General features: G+C 61.8%; 1 protein-coding gene across 1 annotated transcript; it reads right to left on the bottom strand.

Moving 5' to 3' along the window:
* Window positions 1-496: 496 nt before the first annotated feature.
* Window positions 497-23,923, bottom strand: SNAPC4 (small nuclear RNA activating complex polypeptide 4). Its single transcript, XM_070378743.1, is given in 24 exon segments — window positions 497-1,569; window positions 2,498-4,074; window positions 4,576-4,603; window positions 5,205-5,309; window positions 5,818-5,888; window positions 6,308-6,548; window positions 7,297-7,683; window positions 7,944-8,023; window positions 12,457-12,551; window positions 14,388-14,482; window positions 14,566-14,672; window positions 14,832-14,979; window positions 18,188-18,225; window positions 18,228-18,351; window positions 18,567-18,639; window positions 18,720-18,824; window positions 19,504-19,585; window positions 19,882-19,960; window positions 20,319-20,369; window positions 20,372-20,443; window positions 20,565-20,732; window positions 21,814-21,866; window positions 22,804-22,944; window positions 23,855-23,923. Coding segments are annotated over 23 exon segments (4,026 nt in total). The 5' UTR covers window positions 22,934-22,944; window positions 23,855-23,923; the 3' UTR covers window positions 497-1,452.
* Window positions 23,924-24,191: the final 268 nt, after the last annotated feature.

The raw sequence follows: 24,191 nt of genomic DNA, 5'->3' as shown, positions 1-24,191 counted from the left end.
CTGCGTGGGAACCGCCCGTGATAAGTGAAAGCAAAAGGAAGCAGTGTGTGAGAACAGAGCCCCTGGGAGAAACCAGAGCCTTGGAGGGTATAACCAGACCCCCAAACCCGAGCTCCTTCAGACGGAGAAGCAGAGAGGGGCGCAAAGCTCCTGCCAAAGAAATGCCTGCACGAAATCACAGGAGTGCTGGCCCGTGGCCACCGTGCAGGCTGCCGGGGGGGGCCTGTGGGCAGCCGGGCAGCCACAGGTTCTGGGACCCGCCTGTGTGGTCTGGATGGCGGAGGAAGTGGGCTTGCCCTGCCCACAGTGGCACCAGGAGAGCCCCGAGCCCCTGGGTGGGTAGGGGCTGCCCTCTGCCTGGAGCCAGGAGCAGGAAGACCTGTTGCTCCCCCATCCCAGGCCCCAGAGGCCCTGGGGGCAGGGGTTCTGTTCCGTGGACCTCGGAGCCCAGCTGGCTAACTGCCAGCATGTGCAGAACTGGACGAGACCATAAGGAGTCCATGGATTGCTTTTAATTACAAACAGGACATTTCTTTATTTCTTCCAACATTCTGGGTGCCCTTGGGGACCAGCCGAGCCAGGACGACGCGCTCACTGCTGGCGGAGCCCCCCTCCTGGGTGGGCTCGCCTGAGTCCAGCACGGGCCCCCCTGCCTGTCAGCTGCATCGGCTGGCCAGCTCTGAGCAGTCCTAGAACGTACGAGGACCCTCGTGACAGGGTGCTCCGACCCCAGCTGGGCCCCACGGCCGGCAAGGCCAAGGCACAGTGCTGCCCTGGGGGGCCGGGCGGGGAGGAGCGAGGAGTGCTGCCCGCCTGCAGTCTGTGGAGGGGCCACGTGGAGGACACACCCTGGAGCCTGAGCGGGCCCAGTGCAGGCAGCCCCTCTGCAGTCCCCACCCACCCAGGGCCCCGTGTGCCACCCTTGTCTGTCCACTCCAGGACCAAGGACCTCCCGCACATGTCCACGCTGCTCAGAGGCTGCAGTTCTTGCTTCTGCGAACATCGTCCTGGGCTCGAGTCTCAGTTCTTGAAGACCCACCAGGCTGCGCCTACTTGGTCACGGGGTACCCTACACCTGCCTGAAGGGCTCACGTCCTGGGGGAGATAATGGACCCACACGAATGAACGTCAGGGAAGGACAGGCACCACGAGGATGGCTGGGCCTCAGGATGGGGCTGCTGTCCGGGAGGGCGTCTGAGGAATGGATCACCAAGCAGAGCCAGATGGAGGAAGGGACAGGCCTCACAGATGGGAAGAGGACAGGGCCAGGCAGACAGCTGGCAGTGCCAAGACCCCGGGGCACAGGGGGGCCGGCCTCAGGGCAGCAGCAAAGGCGGGGGTGCAGAGCCGGGGAGGGGAGTGGGCGAGGGGAGGCCCATGTGCCACGCCCGACCCCTCACGACAGCACTGCAGCCAAGGGGAGCTGGGGACACCCGGGCACTCACCCCGCGGTCACTGCAGCCGCCGCCGCTTGCGGACGTGCCTCGAGCGCCGTGTCTGCAGCACGTCCAGGTTGTCAGGGCTGTCTGGGCAGGAAGGGGCAGAGCCCTGGCTGGGGTCCGGGGCTCCCTGAAGTCCAGGCAGAGGACGAGAGTGACCCTCCAGCCCGGAGGGACAGGCAGCGAGGAGCAGGCAGCTCCTCGAGTGTGTCCCCTCACTGGGGCTGGACGGGAGGTGCTGTCTTCCTGGGGCCACGTGGGGCTGACTTTCTGCTGACCCCTCCTTCACTTGGGGACTCCGATCCCTGCTGAGAAGCCCCCCGAGAGCCAGCCTGCTATACCACAGTTCCCCCAGCTGAGCCAGGGGGCAGGGCCTGAGGGAAGCTGCCCATGCTGCTGGGGACAGCGGCTCTCCTACCCTCAGTATCCGGGGGCCAGCAGAGCTTGCCCTTTGCTTCAGCCTGGAAGACCCTGCGGACTCCTAAGGCCGTGCCCCTGGGAAGGGAAGTGGGCTGGGCCGAGCTGCGGGGGGCTGGGGGGCCACAAATCCAGCAGCGAGCCTCACTGCTGTGGTCACCCCCACATGATGGGGACGGGCTGCTCCTGGGGGTTCTCTGGGAGGATCAATGCCTGCAAGGGACCCGAGGACCCTCCGTGTCCTGAGGGGACCAGGGACTCCCTGAGCGCACAGTAGCAGGGGACCCTTTCCTGTGTCTGTATCTGGGTTCTAGTCTGGAAACAAAAGCGGCCCGGCTTCTGCAGCTGAGAAGGCTGCAGACGTGGGCATGCCGAAATGGGCACGTGGACTGACCTCCCCAAAACACAGGTGGGGCGTGCGTGTGCAGCAGGGGGAATGGGCACAGGCCACTGCCTGCTGGCACAGGCCGGGGCGGTGGGCCCCTCACCCCACCATGCTGGCGGTGAGGTTCCTGCTGCCCGGAGTCCACAAGTGATGGGCGGCGTGGCATGGCTTCTTCCTCCTGAGATCAGCCGCCACCTCGCGCTGTGACTTTCTCCTGCTCTGGGTGGGCGAGGGCTCTGTGCCCACTACAGCCTACCTGGGCAGGGTCCCCGGGCTGCCCGTCGCTGTCGGTGAGCTCCGGCTCCTCTGGGTCAAAGTCGTCACTGTCCGTCTCGGGGTCAGGCCCAGTGCTTGCTGATAGGGTGGTGGGGACGCCACGGGGGGATAGGGTGGCCAGGAGCGCGGGCAGGGTAAAGGCAGCCAGGAAGCGTGCCCGCAGAAGCAGGTAGGCCGGGCTGTCGTGAAGCCGCTCGCGCACCCGCCCCAGCGAGGCCTGCAGGGTGCCGGCCGGCCCACCCGGTGCCAGGACCGCGGCCCCATGCTCCAAGTCCTTCTTGCGCAGCAGGAGGCCGGACAGCGCCCGCAGGCTGCACAGCGTGGGCGGCTGGTAGGCCAGCTGGCTCCCCAGGGCGGGCACAGGCACCCCTTGCTGCCCCCTCAGCCACTCCTGCGTGGCTACCTCGCTCTCCTGGGAGAGGAGGCTCAAGTCCAGGGGTCCGTTCTCCAGCCCAAGCCAGGGCAGCAGGGGCTCCTCCAGGTCCAGAGGTTGGGGCTCCCTGGGCCCTGAGGCAGCCCCTGGGGCCCCGTGCAGGGGCTGCGGGCTGGAGCTGGGGGGTCCAGTTGCTGGGTGGTGGGCCAGGGGTGTGTCCTGGGAGGGAGTCCTGGGTGCAGACGTCTCCCCAGACACCAGGGCCTCCTCCTCATGGGAGGTGAGTTCTGCGAGGCCACAGGCCTCAGCCACCTCTGTGGGGCTCTTGCTCAAGGGCTCCGTCCTGCAGGGAGGCTCTGGCTCCAAGTCTGTGCTGGCTGCCGGTGGCCCAGGATGGCTCTGCTCAGGGAGCCTGGGGCCCCGGCTGGCTGGAGTCTCAGTGGGCGAGGGTGGCAGAATCACTGATAGCTGCGTGGGGTCAGGAGCCCCTGTCGGCGGTGGCAGGCTCACCACGGCCTGCAGGGGTACAGGGAGCAGCCCCTGTGCCGTGAGGACCCAGGTGACGGGCAGAGGGGTGCTGGCTGCCGCGGGCATGCCCAGGGCTGGCGTCAGGCTGAGGGGCTGGACAGGCAGCTGGACGGGGCTAGGGGCTGCGGGCAGAAGCGGGGGCGCCTCAGGCAGGCCCTGTTTCCGGGACGTGGCAGGGGCCTGAGACTGTCCAAGAGCACTCAGCGGGCAGCTCGCAGGAACCTGGCCAGGGGCCCTGGAGGTGGCCGGGCCGAGGGCAAAGGCGTGCAGAGTCGGGGCTCTCTCATTCTTGACTGGTGCCCAGGAGCCCGAAACACTGGAACTGTTCACTGGAGGGCCTCCAGGCCCAGACAGCACGACTCTGGAGACGGAGGCGCCTGGGGGGGCCAGCGGCTGGAGGACCATGGGCGTGGAGACCAGCACCCGGGCCGAGAGGACGGCGGGGCCCTGCGCGGCCCTCCGGGCTCGGGCCTCCCGCAGCCGCTTCTCCCGAAGCAGCTCAGATACGGTCTTGGGCTTGGGCCGGGGTCTGCATGGAGCCGGGGCGGCTGCCCGTGGCATGGACGCTGCGCAGCAGGCCTGCGGCCCTCTGCCTCCCTCAGGGCAGGTGCTCTGCTCTGCAGCCCCTTGGGCTGGCACGCTCTGGGTGAGGCAGCCTGGGGAGGACGGAAGGCGTGCTGAAGCGCGTCTGGCGACGGGCCCTGTGTCCCAGGGAAGGGCCTGCGGGGCGGGGGTGGCTGCTGGGGCTGCATCCGGGCTGAGGGCTGTCGATCTGCCTGCACACCCCAGACCGCCCCTCGCTCCCATGCTCTGCCCCATCCAGGGCAGGCCCGGCGGAAAGGCCCTGATGACCTGCGCCTCCAACACCCTCACATGAGGACTGCCGGCACCGTCACCCTGCCCTCCGCGGTCACCTCCCAGGACCCGGGACCGCTGCCCGATCCTGCCGGCGTGGGGACAGGCAAGGAGAGGCTGCGCCCGACGCCTGGGCCCAGAGGGGGCCCCTGCTCCCGGCAGGCTGGGAAAGGCTGACCGCTCATGCCAGCCAGGCCACCCCAAGGTGGGATTCAGAGACCCCCGCCACGAGGCGCTGGAACGTAAAGCCTGGAACAGGTCTAGACATACACCACCCAAAGGGAGGGGCAGGCGAGCGGTACCTGGGGCACTGTGGGCACTCGAGGGTTCCTGGAAGAGAAAGCAGAGCGGTGTCAGCGCCTCAGGGCAACCCCCACGCCGCCCAAGGCCGCCTCTCGCCCCCACACGCAGGGCTGCCCGGCCCCTCGTCCCGCGAGGCCATGCCAAGGCATCCTTGGGAGCACGCGCGTCGGTGGGGTCAAGGAGAGGCAGGGGGTCCAGCTGCTTAGGCGGGAGGGCAGGGGGCCCCAGGCCTGGACGGGGCACCACAGCACCGCGCTTGCTCCTCCGGCCAGCAATGCTCTGCTGTTGTTTCCTCCAGCAGTGACCAAGCTCAGGGACCTGGCCCAAGGATGCCAGTGCCCAGGGCAGCACGCGCCTAATGGCCCCCCCCACCCCCCTACCCAGGGGCAGTACGGCACCAGGGAGAGACATGCCATGGAGCCAGGCGAGCCTGAGTGCCCGTGGAGCCCTGCACCCCCTGGACTTGCCAGGCCCACCCTGGAGACTGGCAGACTCTCCCAGCAATGGGCATGGGCTGCTCTCGGGCGTTGGCCCAGCCTCCGGGGACCTGGGAATGCCTCACTCCCCCACTGCATGGGAGGGAAGGGTGGCGGGCACCTGGGGACCCAGGCACTCACTCAGTCCTCACCTGCAGGGGCAGTGGGTCCCCGGCACCAGCCTGGAGCAGGGCGGGCGGCCAGGCCTTCCTCTCTCGAACCACCTCCATGCAGCCAGTCACGTCGATCTGGAACAGCTGAGGGGTGCAGGGCACACGGCTGACACCGCGTGACAGGAGGCCCCTCCCGCCGTCCTGAGGCTCCCCGCCCCACGAGGCTGTCCATGGAGGGACTCAGGCCAGTGTTGATCACAGCGGCTCTCTCAGAGCAGACTGACACCCGGGGGGCCTGGCCCGGCTGCACAGTCCCGGAGGCCATGGCCGTGTGGCTCCCGCCCAGCCTGGACTTGGGTCCTCCCGGCTGCCTGCTGCCCACCCCCTGCCCTGGCCCAGCCCTGTGGGATGTCCAGGACCTTTGTCCCCTCAGTCCCAGGCCCTCCCACACAGGGACGGTGGCACGGACACCCCAAGGCTGCCCCTCCCTCGTTGACTCGACTGCTGAGAGTCACGGGCCTCGGAAGGACCACTTTCAAGGATTCACAGCCTTAAAAAGCCTGGACCTGGAGACGTGAATCCACCACAGGCTTCAGAACTCCACCAAAAAGTAAAGAACAAGAGAAGAAAGCTGTGTTTGGGGGCTTCTCACCTGAATGAGGAGGGCAAACACTGGGGTGCTGGCCAGGTGGGCGCCCTGGAGCTGTCTCCTGATACCATCAGCTGCAGGGACACGGACACGTGAATAGAGCCGCCTGGAGACAGCACACCAGCGGCCGCTGCACTCAACCAGAAAGGGGCTGAGGGCCCTGAGGACAGGCTGGCGGCAGCCAGGGACGGGTGCTCCTGAGCCCGAGACTCCCGCCCCCTGGAGCATATGCCCCGCCCGTGGGCGCCTGCGCACTGGGAATGCCAGGGTGAGCCTCGGGCCCCTTCCAGAGCCAGCTGCCACGTGCTGAGCGAGACAGAGGAGGAGGCGGAAGCAACCCCTGCAGGTTGACACTGCGTGCATGGGCCCTGCCCCTCCCTCCCAGGCAGGCAGGTATGCCTGTAGGTCCCCCGCCCCCTTCCTCTCCTCCCCCTCATGGCCCCAGGGCAGGTGCCCGGCCCCCTGCCTCTGCCCCCGGCACCCCGGGCAGTACCTCGACGGGGCCGCATGGCGGGCCTCGGGCGAGCGCACAGCAGGTCGACCTCTCCCACCCACGGGCTCACGGCCGTCAGAAGCTTGTGCTCCAGGAGCCTCCTCTGCAGGGCGTGTCCCTGGCGCCGCTGCGCGGTCCTGGCCCACTGTGGCTGCACGCGGGGCCTGGCCTTGTCCCTGCTGCCGCCGCCAGGGCTAAGCCCTGGGGCTGAGCCAGGCGGGTGAGGCTGCCTCAGCCTCTCCTGCTTGGAGAGAGAAAGGTCTCTGGCATGCGGGCTGGGCTCTGCTGTGGGGCTGCCATGTGCCTGCCCGCACTGTCCTCTACTCCTCTACTCTACGCCGGGAGCCAGAGGGCGGGGGGACACCCAGGCCAGGAGGGGCAGGGAGGGGCAGGGAGGGGAGACAGGCGGGTGGCAGGGGTCAGGATGGTCCTGGCGGCCTGGGGCGCTGCGGCTGGCACCAGTAGCTAGGCCTGTCCCGAGCACCCACGGCCCCGTCCCCAGGGGTGCCCTGAACAGCCACCCCCCGCGAAGCTGGCTGCCATTGGGCACACACAGCACCCTGCACCCAGGCTGCTAGGAAAACGGCCCCTGCAGTAAGGTGGCCTCAGAGGAGGGCGGTGTGTCCCTAAGGCCATCCAACAGCTCTGTCCTGGGGCGCTGAGGGCCAATGAGTTGGAGGATTCCCTGGCAGGGCCTGGGGTGAGGACTCTGCGCTCTCACAGCTCGAGCCCGGACTCAACTCCTGGGAACCAGGATCCCACAGGCTGTGAATGGGGCAAAAAAAAAAAAAAGAGAAAGCAAGCAAGCTGGGGAGACGGAGGGGGCCGGCCTCCAGGGAGTCAGCAGCTGTCCAGGGCAGCTCTCAGGGGCCAGGAGCGGGCGCCGTGACGTGCAATGGGGAGGCCTCTGCCCCACACCCAGGCCGCTGCCGCCACTGGGCGCAGCCCCGGTGACCCCCGGGCAGGGGCGTGCTGCACCCTGAACCCACCTTGCCCAGCAGCCCCTCGGAGCTCCAGCGGTGAGCGGTGGCTGGGCACAGGCACCCGACGGTCCTCGGGTCGGCGCTCCGGCTCCTGGAAGCCAGCTGCCCTGTGGGGGCCGGGGCTGTGGCCTGGGCTGTGTCAGGGCCCTCGGGAGGGCGTGGGCAGCCCCCGGCGACTGCTCCCCGCAGCTCCTCTGTGCTCTGCCGGGCGGGCACCCACAAGTCCATGTCCGGCACGGCGTACTGAGCTGGCGGCGGCTCCGGGCCGCCCGCCGGGGCCCCCTCCGGGACATCCTCCGGGGCCCCCTCAGGCTCTGAGTCCTCCCAGCTGCTGTTGCTGCTGCTTCCACTGCTGGGGCTCCAGCGCGCCCTGCGGCGGGCCCGCTGCCGCTGCTGTGAAGGGAGGGCTTCAGTGAGGGGGGCTGGGGGCAGGCCTTCAGCAGGGGCGCCTGCAGGGAGCCAGGGGCGGGGCTGGACCCCCCCGCCCCGCAAGAGGCCAGGTCTCTCTGTGCTCGGGTGCCCGGAAGCAGAGACACCAAGGCCGGACCAGATGTCCCTCCTTCCTGCCCCACCAGCTGCTGTCCCCTCGTCCTGCCTGGGGAGACGCTTCCCGTCTGCGGGGAGCTGGGGGGCAACTTTTAGTAAAGCCTCACCCTGACCATGATCTTCCACTTGCTCAGGCACTGGGAGCCTGACCGATGGGGCAGTTCAGAGGCTATTTTTGCCCAGTGACCTACGAGAGCAAAACAACACGATGTTACTTCTTACAGGCGGGCTTCGACAACACTGGTCCGAAGTCTCCACTCTGCAGCGTACTGGCAGCTCCTCCGCAGGCTGCATCGGGCTCCCCAGCCCGCGCAGGTGATGACAAGCCGGCATCTGACTCCCCGAGGGGAGGTTCTAGCAAACGCACAACCATAACTCAAGAGCTACCCCAGTTTCCGTGGACTGGCCCTGGAGTAGCTGTGTGCCCAGGCTTCTAAGGCAGATGTTTCAGGTTATCTGGCCTTTTCTTCCACACCGTGCGGGTGGGATGGCAAGCTGGGGCGGCCGGCCTGCATGTGACAGGCCCCTCAAACCTGGCCATGTGACAGCTCAGGGTCTACTCTAAGGAGATGTTACAAACATAAGCAAAGACAGAGCTACTGAACCCTTAGCCCATTCCACCCCTCTAACAGAAAATGAGCAACAGAAGTCAACTGTCAGAAGACAGGGTGAATAACCTGCGTGCTAGTACTCAAGAAAGCACGTGTGATCGTGGAAGAGAAGACGAGGATGCAGGACAGGTAGAGACGAGAAACACTGGTAACAGACAGCGTACCGGCATGTGGCAAAGTGAGACCTGGCTGCTCAGCGACGCGGAAAGACAGCTTAAAGGAGCTGGCCTCCAGGAGAGCCGCCTGCGCGGGGAGGACCGGACAGGCGCGGGCAGCAGCCGCCTCCAGGGATGGGGGCGCTGTGCTGCTCTCCTTCTCCTGCGTCTCCACTCCCAAGCTTCCTGTAATAAACCTGAGTGGCCTGGCGGCTGGGACTCTGTGAGCTCAGTGCTGAGGTTCAGTCCCTGGCTGGGGACTTGAGATTCCATAAGCCACGTGGCACAGTGAACAGACACAGACACATGTGGAGCAGGAGAGCCCGTGGCCGGGGAGGCAGCCTCCACCGCAAACCAGGGCCTCAGAGCTGCGAGAAACCCAGGCAGCAAGCGTGTCCGGGACTGGAGTGGGAAGACCGCGAGCCTGCCTGCGCCCGCTGACACTTCACAGTTAGCGCCACTCAGAGAAGACCAGCAGGGCGGGCGTGCGCGGGAGCCGAGGGCTGCGGGAGACAGAGGCTCCATTCTGCACACAGTCTGACGTGAGACCTGAGACAGTGGTTTGCAAGGCGCCTGGGGCAGACACGCAGCTGGCCGTGGAGAGCCTCTCGGAGGCGGGAGGCAGCAGGACGCCCCTGGCGTGGAGACACTGGCAGCAGCCATTGCCGGGGGCTGAGTCTGCCGTGGTAACACCAGGGTGGGTGGGTGCCCTTCTGGAACTCTCTGTCTAGCCTCCTAGCTCCAGAAGCATGGCCCTGTCCACCAGCGGCTGGCAGGAGTCCCACACCAACCCACCCGCACCCCAGGTGTGCTGGCAACCCCACGGGAACTCTGCCCTGCCCTGCAGCAGACCCAGAGCCACTGCACCAGGCGCAGCCTTGCAGCCCAGTAAACCAAGGCCCAGCCCTGCCCGCCAGCACCTCAGCAGTCAACCCTGCCAGACACCCCACACAGGGGCACGCCCAGAGCACAGCACTCTGGTGACCAGAGAAGACTGTGCTGCTGGGCCCAGAGGACAGCTCCTACACAAGGTCACTTCGCCAAGACTGGGAGACCTAACTGATCTAATGCTTAGGAATAAACAAAGAGGACTGGGCAAAATGAAGTTGCCGGTAACATGGCGCAGTAGGGGGTGTTACCATCCCGCTTACATCCATGGACAGACCATCTGGACAAAAAATCAATAAGGAAACACTGCCTTAAACAACACGCGAGACCAGATGGAATGAAGAGATACACACAGGCGCTGCCCAGGTGGTCCAGAGGTTAAGAATCCGCCTTCCAATGCAGGGAACACGGATTCAATCCTCAGTCTGGGAAGACCCCATGTGCCACGGAGCCTGCGTGCCACAACTGCGGAGCCTGTGCTCCAGAGCCTGGGAGCTGTAACTTCTGAGGCCACGCACCGCAGCTACTGAGGCCCGTGCCCCACAGCAAGAGAAGCCACCCCAGCGACAGGCCTGCACACGGCGACCTGGGACGCCCCGCTCACCGCAGCTAGAAGAGCCCACGTGGCAGTGGGGATCCCCACTCGCCACAGCTAAAGGAGAGCCCACGCAGCAGTGGGGATCCCACTCGCCACAGCTAGAGGAGAGCCCACGCAGCAGCGGGGATCCCGCTCGCCACAGCTAAAGGAGAGCCCACGCAGCAGTGGGGATCCCACTCGCCACAGCTAGAGGAGAGCCCACGCAGCAGCAGGGACCCCGCTTGCTGCAGCTAGAGGAGCCCACGCAGCAGCGGGGACCCAGCACGGCCAAAGCAGATACAAAAAGTGACTTTAGAGATTAAAAAAACTCAATGAAACTAAGCGCTGCTTCTTTGAAAAGATAAACGAAATTGATAAATCTTTAGCCAGACTCATCAAGAAAAAGAGAAGGCCCAAATCACTAAAGTCAGAAATGGAAAGAAGTTACCACCACAGAAATGTGAAGGCTCGTGTAAGACCATCATGAGCTTCCTGGGTGGCTCAGCGGTAAAGAACCCGCCTGCAACACAGGAGAGGTGGGATCAATCCGAGGGGTCAAGAAGATCCCCTGAAGGAAGTAGTAACCCACTCCAGTATTCTTGCCTGGAGAATCCCATGGACGGAGGAGCCTGGTGGGCTACAGTCCATGGGGTCGCAGAGAGTTGGACACAACTGAGTGACTAAATAGCAAGGTAAGATGATTACAAAACACTGTATTTCCAAAAAAAACTAGACAATCCAGATGAAATGGATAAACGCCTAGAAAAGTACTCACCTAAGACTGAGTAGAAACACAAGCTGGAATCAAGATTGTCGGGAGAAATATTAATAACCTCAGATATGCAGATGACACCACCCTTATGGCAGAAAGTGAAGAGGAACTAAAAAGCCTCTTGATGAAGGTGAAAGAGGAGAGTGAAAAAGTTGGCTTAAAACTCAACATTCAGAAAACGAAGATCATGGCATCCGGTCCCATCACTTCATGGGAAATAGATGGGGAAACAGTGGAAACAGTGTCAGACTTTATTTTTTGGGGCTCCAAAATCACTGCAGATGGTGACTGCAGCCATGAAATTAAAAGACGCTTACTCCTTGGAAGGAAAGTTATGACCAACCTAGATAGCATATTGAAAAGCAGAGACATTACTTTGCCAACAAAGGTCCGTCTAGTCAAGGCTATGGTTTTTCCTGTGGTCATGTATGGATGTGAGAGTTGGACTGTGAAGAAGGCTGAGTGCCGAAGAATTGATGCTTTTGAACTGTGGTGTTGGAGAAGACTCTTGAGAGTCCCTTGGACTGCAAGGAGATCTAACCAGTCCATTCTGGAGATTAGCCCTGGGATTTCTTTGGAAGGAATGATGCTAAAGCTGAAACTCCAGTACTTTGGCCACCTCATGTGAAGAATTGACTCATTGGAAAAGACTCTGATGCTGGGAGGGATTGGGGGCAGGAGGAGAAGGGGACGACAGAGGATGAGATGGCTGGATGGCATCACTGACTCGAAGGACGTGAGTCTAAGTGAAGTCCGGGAGTTAGTGATGGACAGGGGAGGCCTGGCGTGCTGCGATTCATGGGGTCACAAAGAGTCGGACACGACTGAGCGACTGAACTGAACTGAGCTGAAGACTGAGTCAGGAAGAAATAAAATCTATGAACAGACTGATTACCAGGAAGAAAACTGAATCAACAATAATAATAATAAAACTCTATAAACAAACAACAGTCCAGGACCAGATGACTGCGTGACTTTTCCAAAACATTTGAAGAGGAGTTAATATACCAACGTCCACAACAGTATTATTTACAATAATACATGGAAGCAACTTAAGTGTCCACTGGTAGATGAATGGACGAAGAAAAATAAGTAACATATATTCCGCATATACACAATGAAATATTCCTCAGTCATGAAAGAAAAAAAAACCTTCCCATTTGCAACAACATGGATGGATCTAGAATGTGTGATGCCCAGTGAAGTAAGTCAGACAGAGAAAGTATGACCTCAGTTGCACGTGGAATACGAAAAACAGAGTACACCAAACAAGCAGAAAGTGGGCGCATGGAGCAGCAGTGGGCAGCTGCCACGGAGCAGGGTGGGCAGGTGCCACGGGGGAGGGCGGGCAGCTGCCACGGGGCAGGGCGGGCAGCTGCCACGGGGCAGGGCGGGCAGGGGACAGCCCAAGCGCCGGGCACTAAGAGGCAAGACCTCCAATTACAGAATTACATCAGCCCCGGCATGTGACACACCACGTGGGGAACGCGGTCAGTAAGTTATGGTGACTGTGTGTGGGACGGGCGGTCACCAGACGCAGGGTCACTTCATGACACGGGCAAACGTTACCACCACCACGTGAGTGAACGGTACGCAAACACGGGAGTCCGGGCTTACCAACGCCGTATTTTTCTATCAATTCAATTAACTTCTTCACTTCTTTGGAATTCCATCGTCCCTTTTTCAAGCTGAAATGTAACCTTCTGAGATATCTGAAGGCGACATAAAAACAAAGGGACGTTAGAAGCTCACGCGCTCCTGCCGCTGTCCTGGCGCCTGCAGCCATTTCTAAGCCGTGACACCCAGAGCACAGGCACCAGAAGGAAAGCACAGGCACACTGGACTTGCACGAAGTTACAGACTTCTGTGTTTCAAAGGTCACTTTCAAGAAAGTGAAAGACAACCCAGAGATTAGAAGAGGGGGTCCGCAGATCATGTGTCTGCTGAGACTTGTTCCTGGAATATACCAAGCACCCTCATAACTCAAGTTTAAAAATGGGCAAAGGACAGAAATAGCTATTTCTCCAGAGAAGACACAGAAATGGCCAAATAACACACGAGAAAGGCGCTCGACATCAACACCCTTTGGGAAAAGCAGACCGGAATTGCAGAGATCCCGCCTCACACCGCTAGGGTGGCTTGAATCAAAAATGAAGTGTGAGCCGGCGAGGACGCGGAGACCTTCCTACTCTGCTGCTGGGGATGCCCTGAAGGTGGTGCAGCCACTCTGGAAAATGGTCACTCCTCGGAAGGTTAAACCGAATCCCCACATGACCCCGTGACTTCACTCGTAGGCACAGCTGAGAAGAGCGAGCACGCACAGCCACGCGGACACGCGGCCTCCAAGGTTCAGTCCCGGCGCGGCACGCGAGAGCCCCGCTCAGTGTCCATGCAGCGTCAGCATCGCGCCTGTTTATCTGCTCATCTGCTGATGGACACGTGGCTCGTTTCCACCTTTTGGTTGCTGTGCCCAGCGCTGCTATGAACAGGGGTGGACAATGTCTGAGTCCCTGATTTCCATTTTTTGGGTACAGGGTGGAATTGCTAGACAACATGCTGTGCTAAGTCGCTTCAGTCGTGCCTGACTCTGCGTGACCCCATGGACTGCAGCCCGTCAGGCTCCTCTGTCCGTGGGATTCTCCAGGCAAGAATACTGGAGTGGGTTGCCAGTTCCTTCTTCAAGATAATACAGTAATTCTCCGTTTATCTTTTTAGGAATCCCTGAACTCTTTTCCACAGCGGCTGCCCTGTTTCAATCCCACCAAGAGTGTACAAGGGTTCTGATTTCTCTGCATCCCCTCCGACACTTATTTCCCATTTTTATAAAACATGCACCACCTTGAAGTGCGTGAAGCGGCACCCTGCGGTGGCGCTGACCTGTATTTCCGTAATGACCACGCCAGCGCTCTTCACGTGCTCAAGGCCATTTATGCGTCTTTTGGAGAAACGTGCGTTCAAGCCCATTGTGCCTTGTTTTCCCCTAAGTATTTATTTCTTTATTTGGCTGCGCTGGGTCTCAGTTGTGGTCCGTAGGATCAAGCTCCCTGGCCAGGGAAGGGACCCAGGCCCTCGGCACTGGGAGCACAGAGTCTCACCCACTGGGCCACCAGGGAAGTCTCTTTGGTCCATTCTTGAATTTTTTTTTTTTTTTTCTGTAGGGAATAGTGTTTCTTTTGTGGGGTGATCAAAATGTTCTAGAATTGTGATGATGGCTACACGGCTCAAGAAATACACCCAAACCTACAGAACTATCTACTTCAAATGAATGGTTTCTACGTGAATTATGAATAATACTGCTTAAAAAAAAACTCAAGGAAACTGCCACCTGGGGATCTCAAAGGATGTCCAGTGGAGCCCGTGCACACGTCTGGCTTCAAAAAGAAACGATCTTGCTTCCTGAGCGGGTCCATCCGCATCCTCCCTGCCCCCAAGGCCACACCCTCTTCCCACGCCAGCAGGCCACCCTGGGCCAGTCTCCCTACCCACCTGGTGGCCCACCTGGAAGCAACCCCAGCAAGCCTTCCTCTGCCCAGAGCTGTCCCACTCACCGATCTCGGCACTGGGCATCGCTCCTACCTGGCACCTCTTCCCGGATTTTAAACCAATCCTGCTCCCCATACTTGGCAACTGCTTGAAGCAACTTCTGCAGGGAGACAGGAGCAGAGCCGGTCACAACCTGCCCAGCCCAGTCCAGCCCGAACTCCAGGCCCCAGGCCCCAGACACACCGCGTCCTCCTCTGGGGCCCAGAGCCCCTTCCTCAGGCTGGGGTCCAGGCTCTTGGTCCAGCGGTAGATGAGCTGCATGGAGTCCCGCCCCTCCATGTAGTAGACAACTGCGGACAGAGGGAGCTGGTTGGCGCCGTGCTTCCTGGGTCCCCCAGAGAGGAGCCACGCTGACCACAGAGAACTGACCGCAGGTGGCCCGGACGTCACAGCACCGCCCCCGCCCCCCCAAGTGGACCAGGGCCCTGCCCGGCAGGTGTGGGACTCACTCCTCCGGTAGGGGATGTGGCTGCCGACTCGCATGGCCTGCACGAGCCGCGTGAGCATGCGGTCCTCCTCCTCCGTCCACTCCCTGCGCTTCAGGGCCGGGTTGTGCTGCTGGTACCTCTGCAGGCACTGGAAGGCGCTGCGGTGCGTCTGCAGGGCCAGAGCGGGGCAGGGGCTGACCAGGCCGCCCTGGGGGACTGGCGGAGGGCACCCCGACAGAAGGCCCAGGGCCACTGAAGAGGGCCCTTGACATCAGCTCATCGAAGTGTGCCCACAAACGTCGCCTCCCTGATGTGACACCAAAATCACCGCAAGCACAAATTCCCAAGGGAGGCCTCTGCTTGGCCAGGACTGCGGCGAAGCGTCCTGCACTACAGGCCGGGCCTCGGCCCTTAGGCACCCCCTCTGAAGCCCCCCTCAGGGGTGGCTGAGAGATGCACGTGTCAGGGTGGTGCTGGAGAGTCCCTGGGGTGGCGCCTGGGTCCAGGGACGCCCTCTCAGGGAGAGCTCCGAGGTAAAGGCCCCCCAGCTTCCAGCTGAGCTCACAGACCCCCGGGGCCCACTGTAAACATTTCTGTGCATGTCCTCCCCCTCACTCATCTGTGGAAAAGCGGTTTTCCACGAGCCCCCTGCGGTGACGTGACGTGTCTTCTCTCCCAGAGAAAGCTCTCTGGTTACAGAGCACAGGGGTTGGCGATGTCTTTTGAGACATCAAAAGCAGGATCTGTAAAATGAAGAATTCCTAAACTGGACTTCACCAAAGTTAAAAAGACAATGGCAAGAGAATCAGAAGACAAGTCCCAGACTGGGAGAAGATAACTGCAAAAGGCACATGTGATACGGACGGTTACCTGAGTCACACAGAGCACACGTATGACTTAGCATCAGAACGTGAACAGCTTGACCAAAAGTCAGGCCAAGACCTCAGGAGACGCCGCACCAAGGGCGACATACGGAAGGCAGATAGGTGCGTGGGGACAAGTGCCCCCTGGACAGTCGTCCAGGAAGACGCAGGTTAACCCAAGACACTGCAAAAGCAGCCGAGATGCAGAACCCTTACGCACCAGATGAGGGGGACGCGGGGCGGCGCAGCCGCTGTGGGAGACAGCCAGCTGCTTTCTCACAAGCTGAGCGCGTCCGCACCGCGTGGCCCAGCGGCTGTGCTCCCAGGTATTTATCCAAAGGGAGGAAAACGTCCCTCCACCCAGAAACCTGCATGTGGGTGTTACTGGCAGTTTTACCCATAATTGACAAGTCTTGTAAGCGCACCCAGGATGCCCTTCAGTAGGTTAATGGAAAACTCTCGCCCATCTAGACAATGGAATGTTAATCGGCGTGAACAAGAAGAGAACCATCAAGCCACGAAAAAGACATGCAGGAACCTTAAATGCGTATCGATGAGAACCACGACGAGTCAGCGTAGATCTATCTCTGGTAAAAAAGAAAAAAAAAAATCTCCGTCTTGTGAGTGATGCTCATAACAGGGGAGGCTGTGTCCATGGGGAGGCAAAGGGTGTGTGAGTAAGCCCTGTGCCTTCCTCTCAGGCTTTGCTGTGAACCTAAAACAGCTTTAAAAAAAAAAAAAAACCAGCCTTGGGCACCCCTGGTGGTCCGGTGGTTAAGACGCCGCGCTTCCACTGCAGGGAGCGCGGGTTCGATCCCTAGCCAGGGGACTAAGATCCCACAAGCCTCACAGTGCAGCCAAGACAAAACAAAAACACAGTCTTAAAAACACTGGGCTTCCCTGGTGGCTCCGTGATAAAGAATCCGCCTGTCAATGCAGGAGACATGGGTTCGGTCCCTGATCCGGGGAGATCCCACATGCCTTGGAGCAATGAAGCCCGTGTGCCACACCACTGATGCCCGTGTGCCCTAGAGCCCGTCTCTGCAAGAGAAGCCGCTGCAACGAGAAGCCCGCGCACTGCACCTCGAGCAAGCCCACACGCAGTGACGAAGACCCAACACAGCCAGTATCAAATGAATAATAAAAGAGACAGACTGAGGAAGTAGAGACAAGGGAAGAACTCTCTGGTGGTCCAGTCATTAGGACTCAGGGCATAAAATGACTTTTTAGAGCATCATTTACCAAGTAAGTAAAAGAGTGCGTACTAAGTTGCACAGCATCTAAATGCAATCGCAAGACAGAGACACAAGGCAGAAGGACTTGTCTGCACTGTTAGGCCAGGTTCCAGCCTAGTCGCATGAACACAACTATTTCAGAGCACAATTCACAGATGTAACAAACTCTACTTAACAGGCTTTCACAGACTCCTAGATTCAGGACAAAGGATGCACTTTGGTTTTTAAATGGCTTTGCTAAGTTTAGCTGAGTTTGCTGTAACCATGCACTTGGTCACAAAAGTGAGAAATTAAAAAGAGGAGATTTTAGGGACTTCCTTGGGGGTCTGGTGGTTAAGATTCCACACTTCCACTGCAGAGGACGCAGGTCTGACCCCTGGCTGGGGAGCTAAGATCCTGCATGCTACGTGAAGTGGCCAAAAAAATAAATAAAACGAGAATAAATTTTAAAACTGCCATAAAATTCAAACTGAAGAATAAAAGGCTTTCTAAGAAACCTCACTGTTTAAAGATGATACAACATACTTCTACATAATTTAAGATCCAAAGCGGCAATGAAAACCATAGTCACTCCAAAACCGATAAAAAAGAGACATTTTGTACCACGCTGTTCTCAGAAAACTGGACCTCAAACACCATCTTCATTAAAGACAGAGGTGAGTGAGAACTCAGTCCCTGCCTTAGGAGACGAGAAAGAACAAAACCCAAAGGAACCAGGTAAAGAGTCTTCCCAGACCACCAGAGCACGGTCCAGAGCAGGAGGTGAGGCTCGGGAAAGGGACCAAGCAGGCGGGACACCGAGGCTGCTCAGGAGGGCATCCGTGGGAGGTGGTGTGGTCCAAGCAACCTCTGACCTCCTCCAGCCGCCCTCCCGAGTGGCCCGAGCAGATCCTCCAGCCACCCTCCCGAGTGGCCCGAGCCGACCCCTCCAGCTGCCCTCCTGAGTGGCCCGAGCCGACCCTCCAGCTGCCCTCCCGAGTGACCCGAGCAGACCCTCCAGCTGCCCTCCCGAGTGGCCCGAGCCGACCCTCCAGCTGCCCTCCCGAGTGGCCCGAGCAGACCCTCCAGCCGCCCTCCCGAGTGGCCCGAGCCAACCCCTCCAGCCGCCCTCCTGAGTGGCCCGAGCCGACCCTCCAGCCGCCCTCCCGAGTGGCCCGAGCAGACCCTCCAGCCGCCCTCCTGAGTGGCCCGAGCAGACCCTCCAGCTGCCCTCCCGAGTGGCCCGAGCAGACCCTCTGGCGGCTGCAAGGGCGGGCCCTGGACGCAGCGTGACCCTCACCCCCAGCTCCTCGGCGATACTCTGCCAGTCCAGGTGGCGTGCTTGGCTGCGACGGCCTTCAGCTGGGCCACCTCCTGTTCGCTCCACTCCTGCTTGTTAATGCTCGGGTGCTCGTGGTTCTGCCAGAACTTGCGGATCTCCTCCGTGCTGCGGCCTCCCTCAAACTGCAGACAGACAAACAGACCTGTCTGTGTGGGAGTGGGCCGCGGGGAGTGGGGTCTCTGTCCAGGCTGCCGGGAAGTGCCGGCGGGGAAGCCCCCAAAGCGATCCATGCTGCTGGACCTGCGTGTGACCAAAGGGAGTCCCAGCAGGCCTAGTGGCCACGCAGGTCGTGGCCTCAATGACCGGTGCTGACCCCGCCCTGGCCGCTGGGACTCACGTTGACGTTGGAGATCTTGTCCCAGTCGTGGCTGTCCAGCCTGTCGCCCAGCAAGGCCTCCTCCGGGAGCTGACTGCAGAGAGGGCGGGGGCACGGGGTCATGCCAGCCCTCAGCTCCCCACAGACCATGCCCGCCCCGGCAGGACCGCTCACTTGATGTCCTGCACCTCCTTCTCCGCTTCCCTGGCCTGCTTCTCCAGGATCTGCTTCTCCAGCTCGCTTGTGGCCCTGCTCTGCTTCTGCTGCAAGTACTCCAGCCTGAAAGGCAGGGAAAGGCGCCTGTGGGACCGACGGCGATGCTGTGCCTGCGGCCAGCTGGCCTGGTGTTTCCACGGATCTGGGCAGGCACCCGCGGGGCTGGTCTCCTGCCAGCACGCCACGCGGCACGGCTGTGGGGAGCACAGGCTCCAAAGGCTGACCCTCCCCACCAAACACCCGGAGAGAAAGCCGCAGCCCTGTGTGCAGCTGTTGTGACGGGCACGCGGGCAGTGCACACGGCGGTGCTCACACAGGAGACACGACTGGCACCCGGCACGTCGTCCGATCTCCAAACGTGCTGACCCTCAGAGACAACCACCTCCAGGACAAGCCGAGCAGGACCCGAGGCGTGACCCCACTGCCCCAAAACAAGCCCGGACCCACTTGAGCCGGGAGGCGGCCCTAGGGACCGCTGGCCTGACCCCAGGTGCTGCAGCGTGGTCAGGAGATCCCACCCTGTCAGCACACGTGGGACGCCCGTCTTGCCAACAGTTCTCTTTCTCAGCGCAGCCCAATCCAGGCCGACGGCTCACGGACGACGGGCTGGCCCTCACCCCCCAAGGGAGAGGCCAGGGGCTGTGCTGCTCCTGCTGCCGCGGAGGACGCGCGCAAGGCCTCTGGCCACGGAGCCGCCAGCCCGCCCGGGCCTCGCCCCAGGGCAGGGAGCCTCCGCACTCACTTGAGCAACTTGGGCTGGAGCAGCCGCTGCAGGCGGTCGCTCACCACCGACTTCCTGAGCAGGACCTTTTCCCAGGTCTTCCCTGCAGAGAGATGAGGATGCGGACGGGGTAACTCAGGGTCACACCCTGTCAGCGACGACCCCCCAGCCCACCCTGTCCAGCCCGTGGCAAGGAAGTGACCGTGCGGGAGGCCGCCCGGGACTCACCCCCAGCACACACCCCGGAGCAGGGATGAGGTGGGAGAGCACAGAGAGAGCCCGGGGAGGCCCGGTCTCTCCCTCACAAACCAACCCCGTGACCCCACTCAGTGGGGAAGGGCAGGCCCTCAGGTGGGCCAGGCCAGCGGTCAGGGCGGACTCCTGGGGCGGGGCTCGTACACTTGGTCACCAGGAGCTCCGTGAAAGCCTTGATGCCCTGGGCAGCCTTCTCCCGCGTGTCCTCATTGGCAGGAGGCCCCTGTCGGAGAATGGCAGGCGGATCACTCTGTGGGCAGAGCCAAGCATGCTCTCCGCCGGGACTCAGGACCCTGGCCCCCAGTGTGCGTGGACGCCCGGCCCTAGAGCACAGCCTGGGGAGCGGCTCTGGACACCACCTGCAGCAGGGCCAGGGGGCTGCCCCCGCGGGGAGGACTCAGCGCCGCCTGTCCGTGGGCCGAAGCCACCTGCTCCCTCCCAAGGACACAGGCCTGCCGCTCCCTCCTGGGGCTGGCAGGGTTTCAGTTCAGCAAGGCCGGGGAACACGCTCCTGAGAATTTGTGGAAGTCCCGATGCCCACGGCAGGTCGCGGGGACGCGAGTAGCGCGCGGGCCACTCACCACTCCCGTGACCCTGTCCCTGAAGTAGGGCTTCATGAAGTGTCCGAGGTACAGGTTTGGGGTGGGTTCCTGTCGTCCTTCACCTTGGGGCCCTTGACGCCCACAAGGTCGCCCATGACTTCCTCCTGCAGCAGACACACAGGGCCGCTGGTGGGTCGGCCAGCAGCGGCTCCCCTGGAGGACGGGACCCAGGGCCCGGTGCCCCGGGGCCGGGCAGCAGCGCCTCCCGGGCCAGGCCCGCCTGACCTGCTGCTCCCGGTTCTGGGCCAGCAGCAGGCTGACCTCTGCCAGCTTCTCCCGGACCACCTCTTGGTAGACCATGTTCAGCTGCAGGCAGGTCTCCGGGTCTTCAGGGAGCGCCTTCTCCTTGGGGTCGTCCTCGTCGTTGCTGGCTTCACCCCACCTCTCTTCCTCCTGGAGACAAGCGGGGAACTGCAGGTGAGGGAGACACGCGCACACGCAGGGCTGCAGGTGAGCTGCGGTCTGGCCGCTGGGCCGGTGACACGCCACCCTGACCGTGGACCACACAGCGCCCGGACACGTCTCCTAGTTTACAACGGTCCAATTTAGACGGGAGGTGGGAGGGAGGCTCATGTGTATGGCTGATATGTATGGCTGATACACGCTGATGTGTGATGGGAACCAACGCGATATTGTAAAACAATTACCTTTCAATTAAAAATGAATAAATTTAAACAAAGAAAGAAAATGATTAAAAAACAAAGCCGATTCATATGCCATCTCTAAGAATACACCTCAGGTGAGAGAATGAGGAAATGAGCAATTTTCACCGTCGACAGTAAAAACTCCCGAGAAACTCGGACTCGCTGTACAACAGGTTTGCTGGCAGACGCAGGGAGTGGGAACGTGGGCCCCACGGCGCCGGCAAGACTGAAACCAAGCTGAGCCAAACAGCCACCTCAAGGTGGCGCGTCTGAAGGCTGCGGAACTACAGTAAGTCCGTATCAGGGCACCACCCAGCTACTACAAAGAGGAAGCAAATCCATGTCTATTGACTTAGTGGAAAAACAAAAAGCAATTATAAAAATTTCCCAAACTAACAGAAAATCACAAGATACACAGACGGCAGGCACGGAGCGGCAGGCCCGAGCGCTCCCTCTGCTCCCAGCTGCTGCTCTCGGCTCCAGCGCGCGCGCACCGACCGGGGCTGCCACTGCCCCCGACGCATGGAGCGGTGACTACGGGGCAGGACCAGGCAGCACGCTCAGCCTCCCCCGAGTCATGTCTGGCTGAGGTCAGTGCGGCCGGCAGGAGCTAAGAGAAGGCGAGAGGAGTGAACGCCCAGCTGTGATGACGGTTATCTCTAGGGACGTGTGTACTTCTGATGACACCCCTTCTCTCTTGACTGACAACATCCGTGAGACTTTAATAATGCAGAAGAGCCAAGGTGAGTTCCAAGCACCCCCTCCCCAGACCCACTGGAAGGGTGGTGTGTCCACTTTAGCGAGCACGGCCACCTCAGGCCGCAGGTTACCGAGAGCAGTGGGCCAGCAGCGTCCGAGTCCAAGTCCTCGTCGGGCAGCGAATCTGCAGGAATGCAAGCACACGGTGTCGGTGCCCAGCGCTGGACGCAGCAGCTGGTGATGCACCCCACAGGTGCTGAAACCAACCGGCCAGTGCAGCCACAGACTGGGGGGCGGCGGGGGGGGCGGCGCTGAAGCGAGGAGGTCCACAGGGGACAAGAGGCCTGGGGTGGGATGCACGCTGCGTGGACCTCCCCCACCCCCCGCCTATGCCCGGGGGGCTGAGCACAGCCCTCTGTGTGCAGTGGGCACTGGGCTGAGGGTAGGATGAGCCAGAAAGACAAGATGTCAGCCTAACGTGGGGCTTCCCCAGGCATGGAGCGAACAGGAACTGTAGGGACAGCCAGGGCAGGCTTCACGCGAGACAGCTCTGTCCCTGGGGAACTGGAGCTGGTCAGAGCGGGGAGGGGGGCCACGCACAGAGGCCCAGGATCAGGTGAGAGAAGGCCCGTGTAGCTGGGAACCGTGACAGGCTCAGCCTTAGGGCCGCCCCTGAGCCTGAGGGATGGGAGGCTGGGCCCTGGATGGCTCGGTCTGTGCAGGCAGACCTCAGGCCAGAGCTGCCGGGAGGGGTGCTCGGGGCCCAGGGGAGCACATGGGGTGGGCAGAAGGGGAGCCCTGGCAGCGGGGGCCTCCGACAGAGGGCAGCTGCCTGAGCACCAGGAAGAGATCCAAGGGGTCTCAGCGGTGGCAGACTGTTCAAGCCGGGGGGCTGAGGCCAGCAGCCTTCCGATCCTGAGAAGGAGAGCAGGGCCCCCCTCCCAGGACAGCCTGCGGCCCCAAGAGGCAGGGTGCTCATGCATGCCCGCAGGGCCAGGGGCTGATGAGAGAGCATGGTGATGCTGGCCAGCGGACTAAAGACCCAGCGGTGTGACGCACTGTGGCTGACCGTGGTCCAAGGGCAGACACGGCCGCTCTGACCAAGGAGTGTGGGTGCTGACCTGCATCTGAATCCGAGTTGAGACTGGACTCTGAGACGTCCATGCTGACGCTCGAGCAGCAGGGATCCAAGATCCTCTCCAGCTGCTGGATCTCCCTGGAGATCCTCTCTCTCTCAGCATCCACATCCATGACAGCCCCGCCTGCAACACATCCTGAGATGTCAGAAACCCAGAGCACGCGGGAACCCCACCTGCCCCTCAGACGCTCGGCCCTGAGGGGGACGGCAGAAGCCTGACCAGAGCAGGCACCGGGCTCCGAGAAGCCCAGGCGTGACGACGGTATCTCTGGGGAGCCTTGGGCCTACCTGGCACCCCCAGGGCCCTGTGAGCTCCTGCTCTTTGCCTTGTCAGCCACGCTGAGGCTGCAGCCAGCACCGGGGCAGGGGTTGCGGGAGGGCAGTGATGGATAGCAACACCGCCCAGCTGCCCGGTCTGTCTTCCCACCACAAAACCCAATGCATCAAAAGCAAAGTGTGGTGGCAAAGTCACTAGAGGACAAGGACGAGGCCCATAACCCCGAGGTGCATCCGCTCGCCCCCCAGCACAGAGCTGGACACAGAGGGCATCGGGCACCAAATAAAATACACACCCACCGGGGGGCAGGGTCCACAGCCTTGGGTGGAAGCCCCCTCCGGGAGGGCAGGGCCTGCTGAAGCCCCAGCACAACACCTGGCTTTCGGGACTGAGCCTGAACAAGCCTCTGAGAAAGGAACAGGTACCTCTTTTCCTTTGGAAACAACAGTCTGGGACGTCTAATAAACAAGTGGGAGAATAAACCGGCGGCAGCGGGAACGCCAGGGAAACACAGGCTCAGACTTAGGGGCCAAAACACCCAGGAGAAGCCCCTTCCCACCCGTGGCCGCCCCGCAACGCCCCCCCGGTGCAGGCGATCGGGGGCCTCCAGAGCGGCAAACAGGGCCGCCGCCGCCACCCGGAACGCCCCCAGCTCGCGGGCAGCGGGAACGAGGCTTCCAGGACGGGCGGCGTAGTCCGGCCGCCCGGCCCGCGCGCCCCCGACGGGGCCCGGGCGATAACAAGGCCCTGCGCGTACCCCGCTCCTCAGCCGGCCGGCATGCCGCCTCTCGCCGCTCCTCCCCCGCCGCCCCCGGGCTCTCCCGGGTCGCTCCTCCTCCCGGCCCTCCCCTGCCCGCTCCTCACCTGCACTGGGACCCGGCCCCTCAGCCTCCACGCACACGCTTCCTTACGTCGCCGCGGGCCGGAAGTCCCGCCTCCAAGGCCGCGACGGAAACGCAAGGCACGTTGGGATCGGGCTCTCGGGACGGGCCGGTGGTGCCCCCGCGCGGCCAGCATTGGAACTGCCCGCGTCCGCCGGCACTCGGCTGGGGTCCCGGGTGCCTTGGTCACGCTTCCGGGGGTGGGACCTCTTG

This window comes from Bos mutus, chromosome 11, assembly GCF_027580195.1.
Source record: "Bos mutus isolate GX-2022 chromosome 11, NWIPB_WYAK_1.1, whole genome shotgun sequence".
Lineage (NCBI taxonomy): Eukaryota > Metazoa > Chordata > Mammalia > Artiodactyla > Bovidae > Bos > Bos mutus.
Note: the sequence above shows the minus strand (reverse complement) of the source record. Positions and strands in the feature narration are given on the sequence as shown.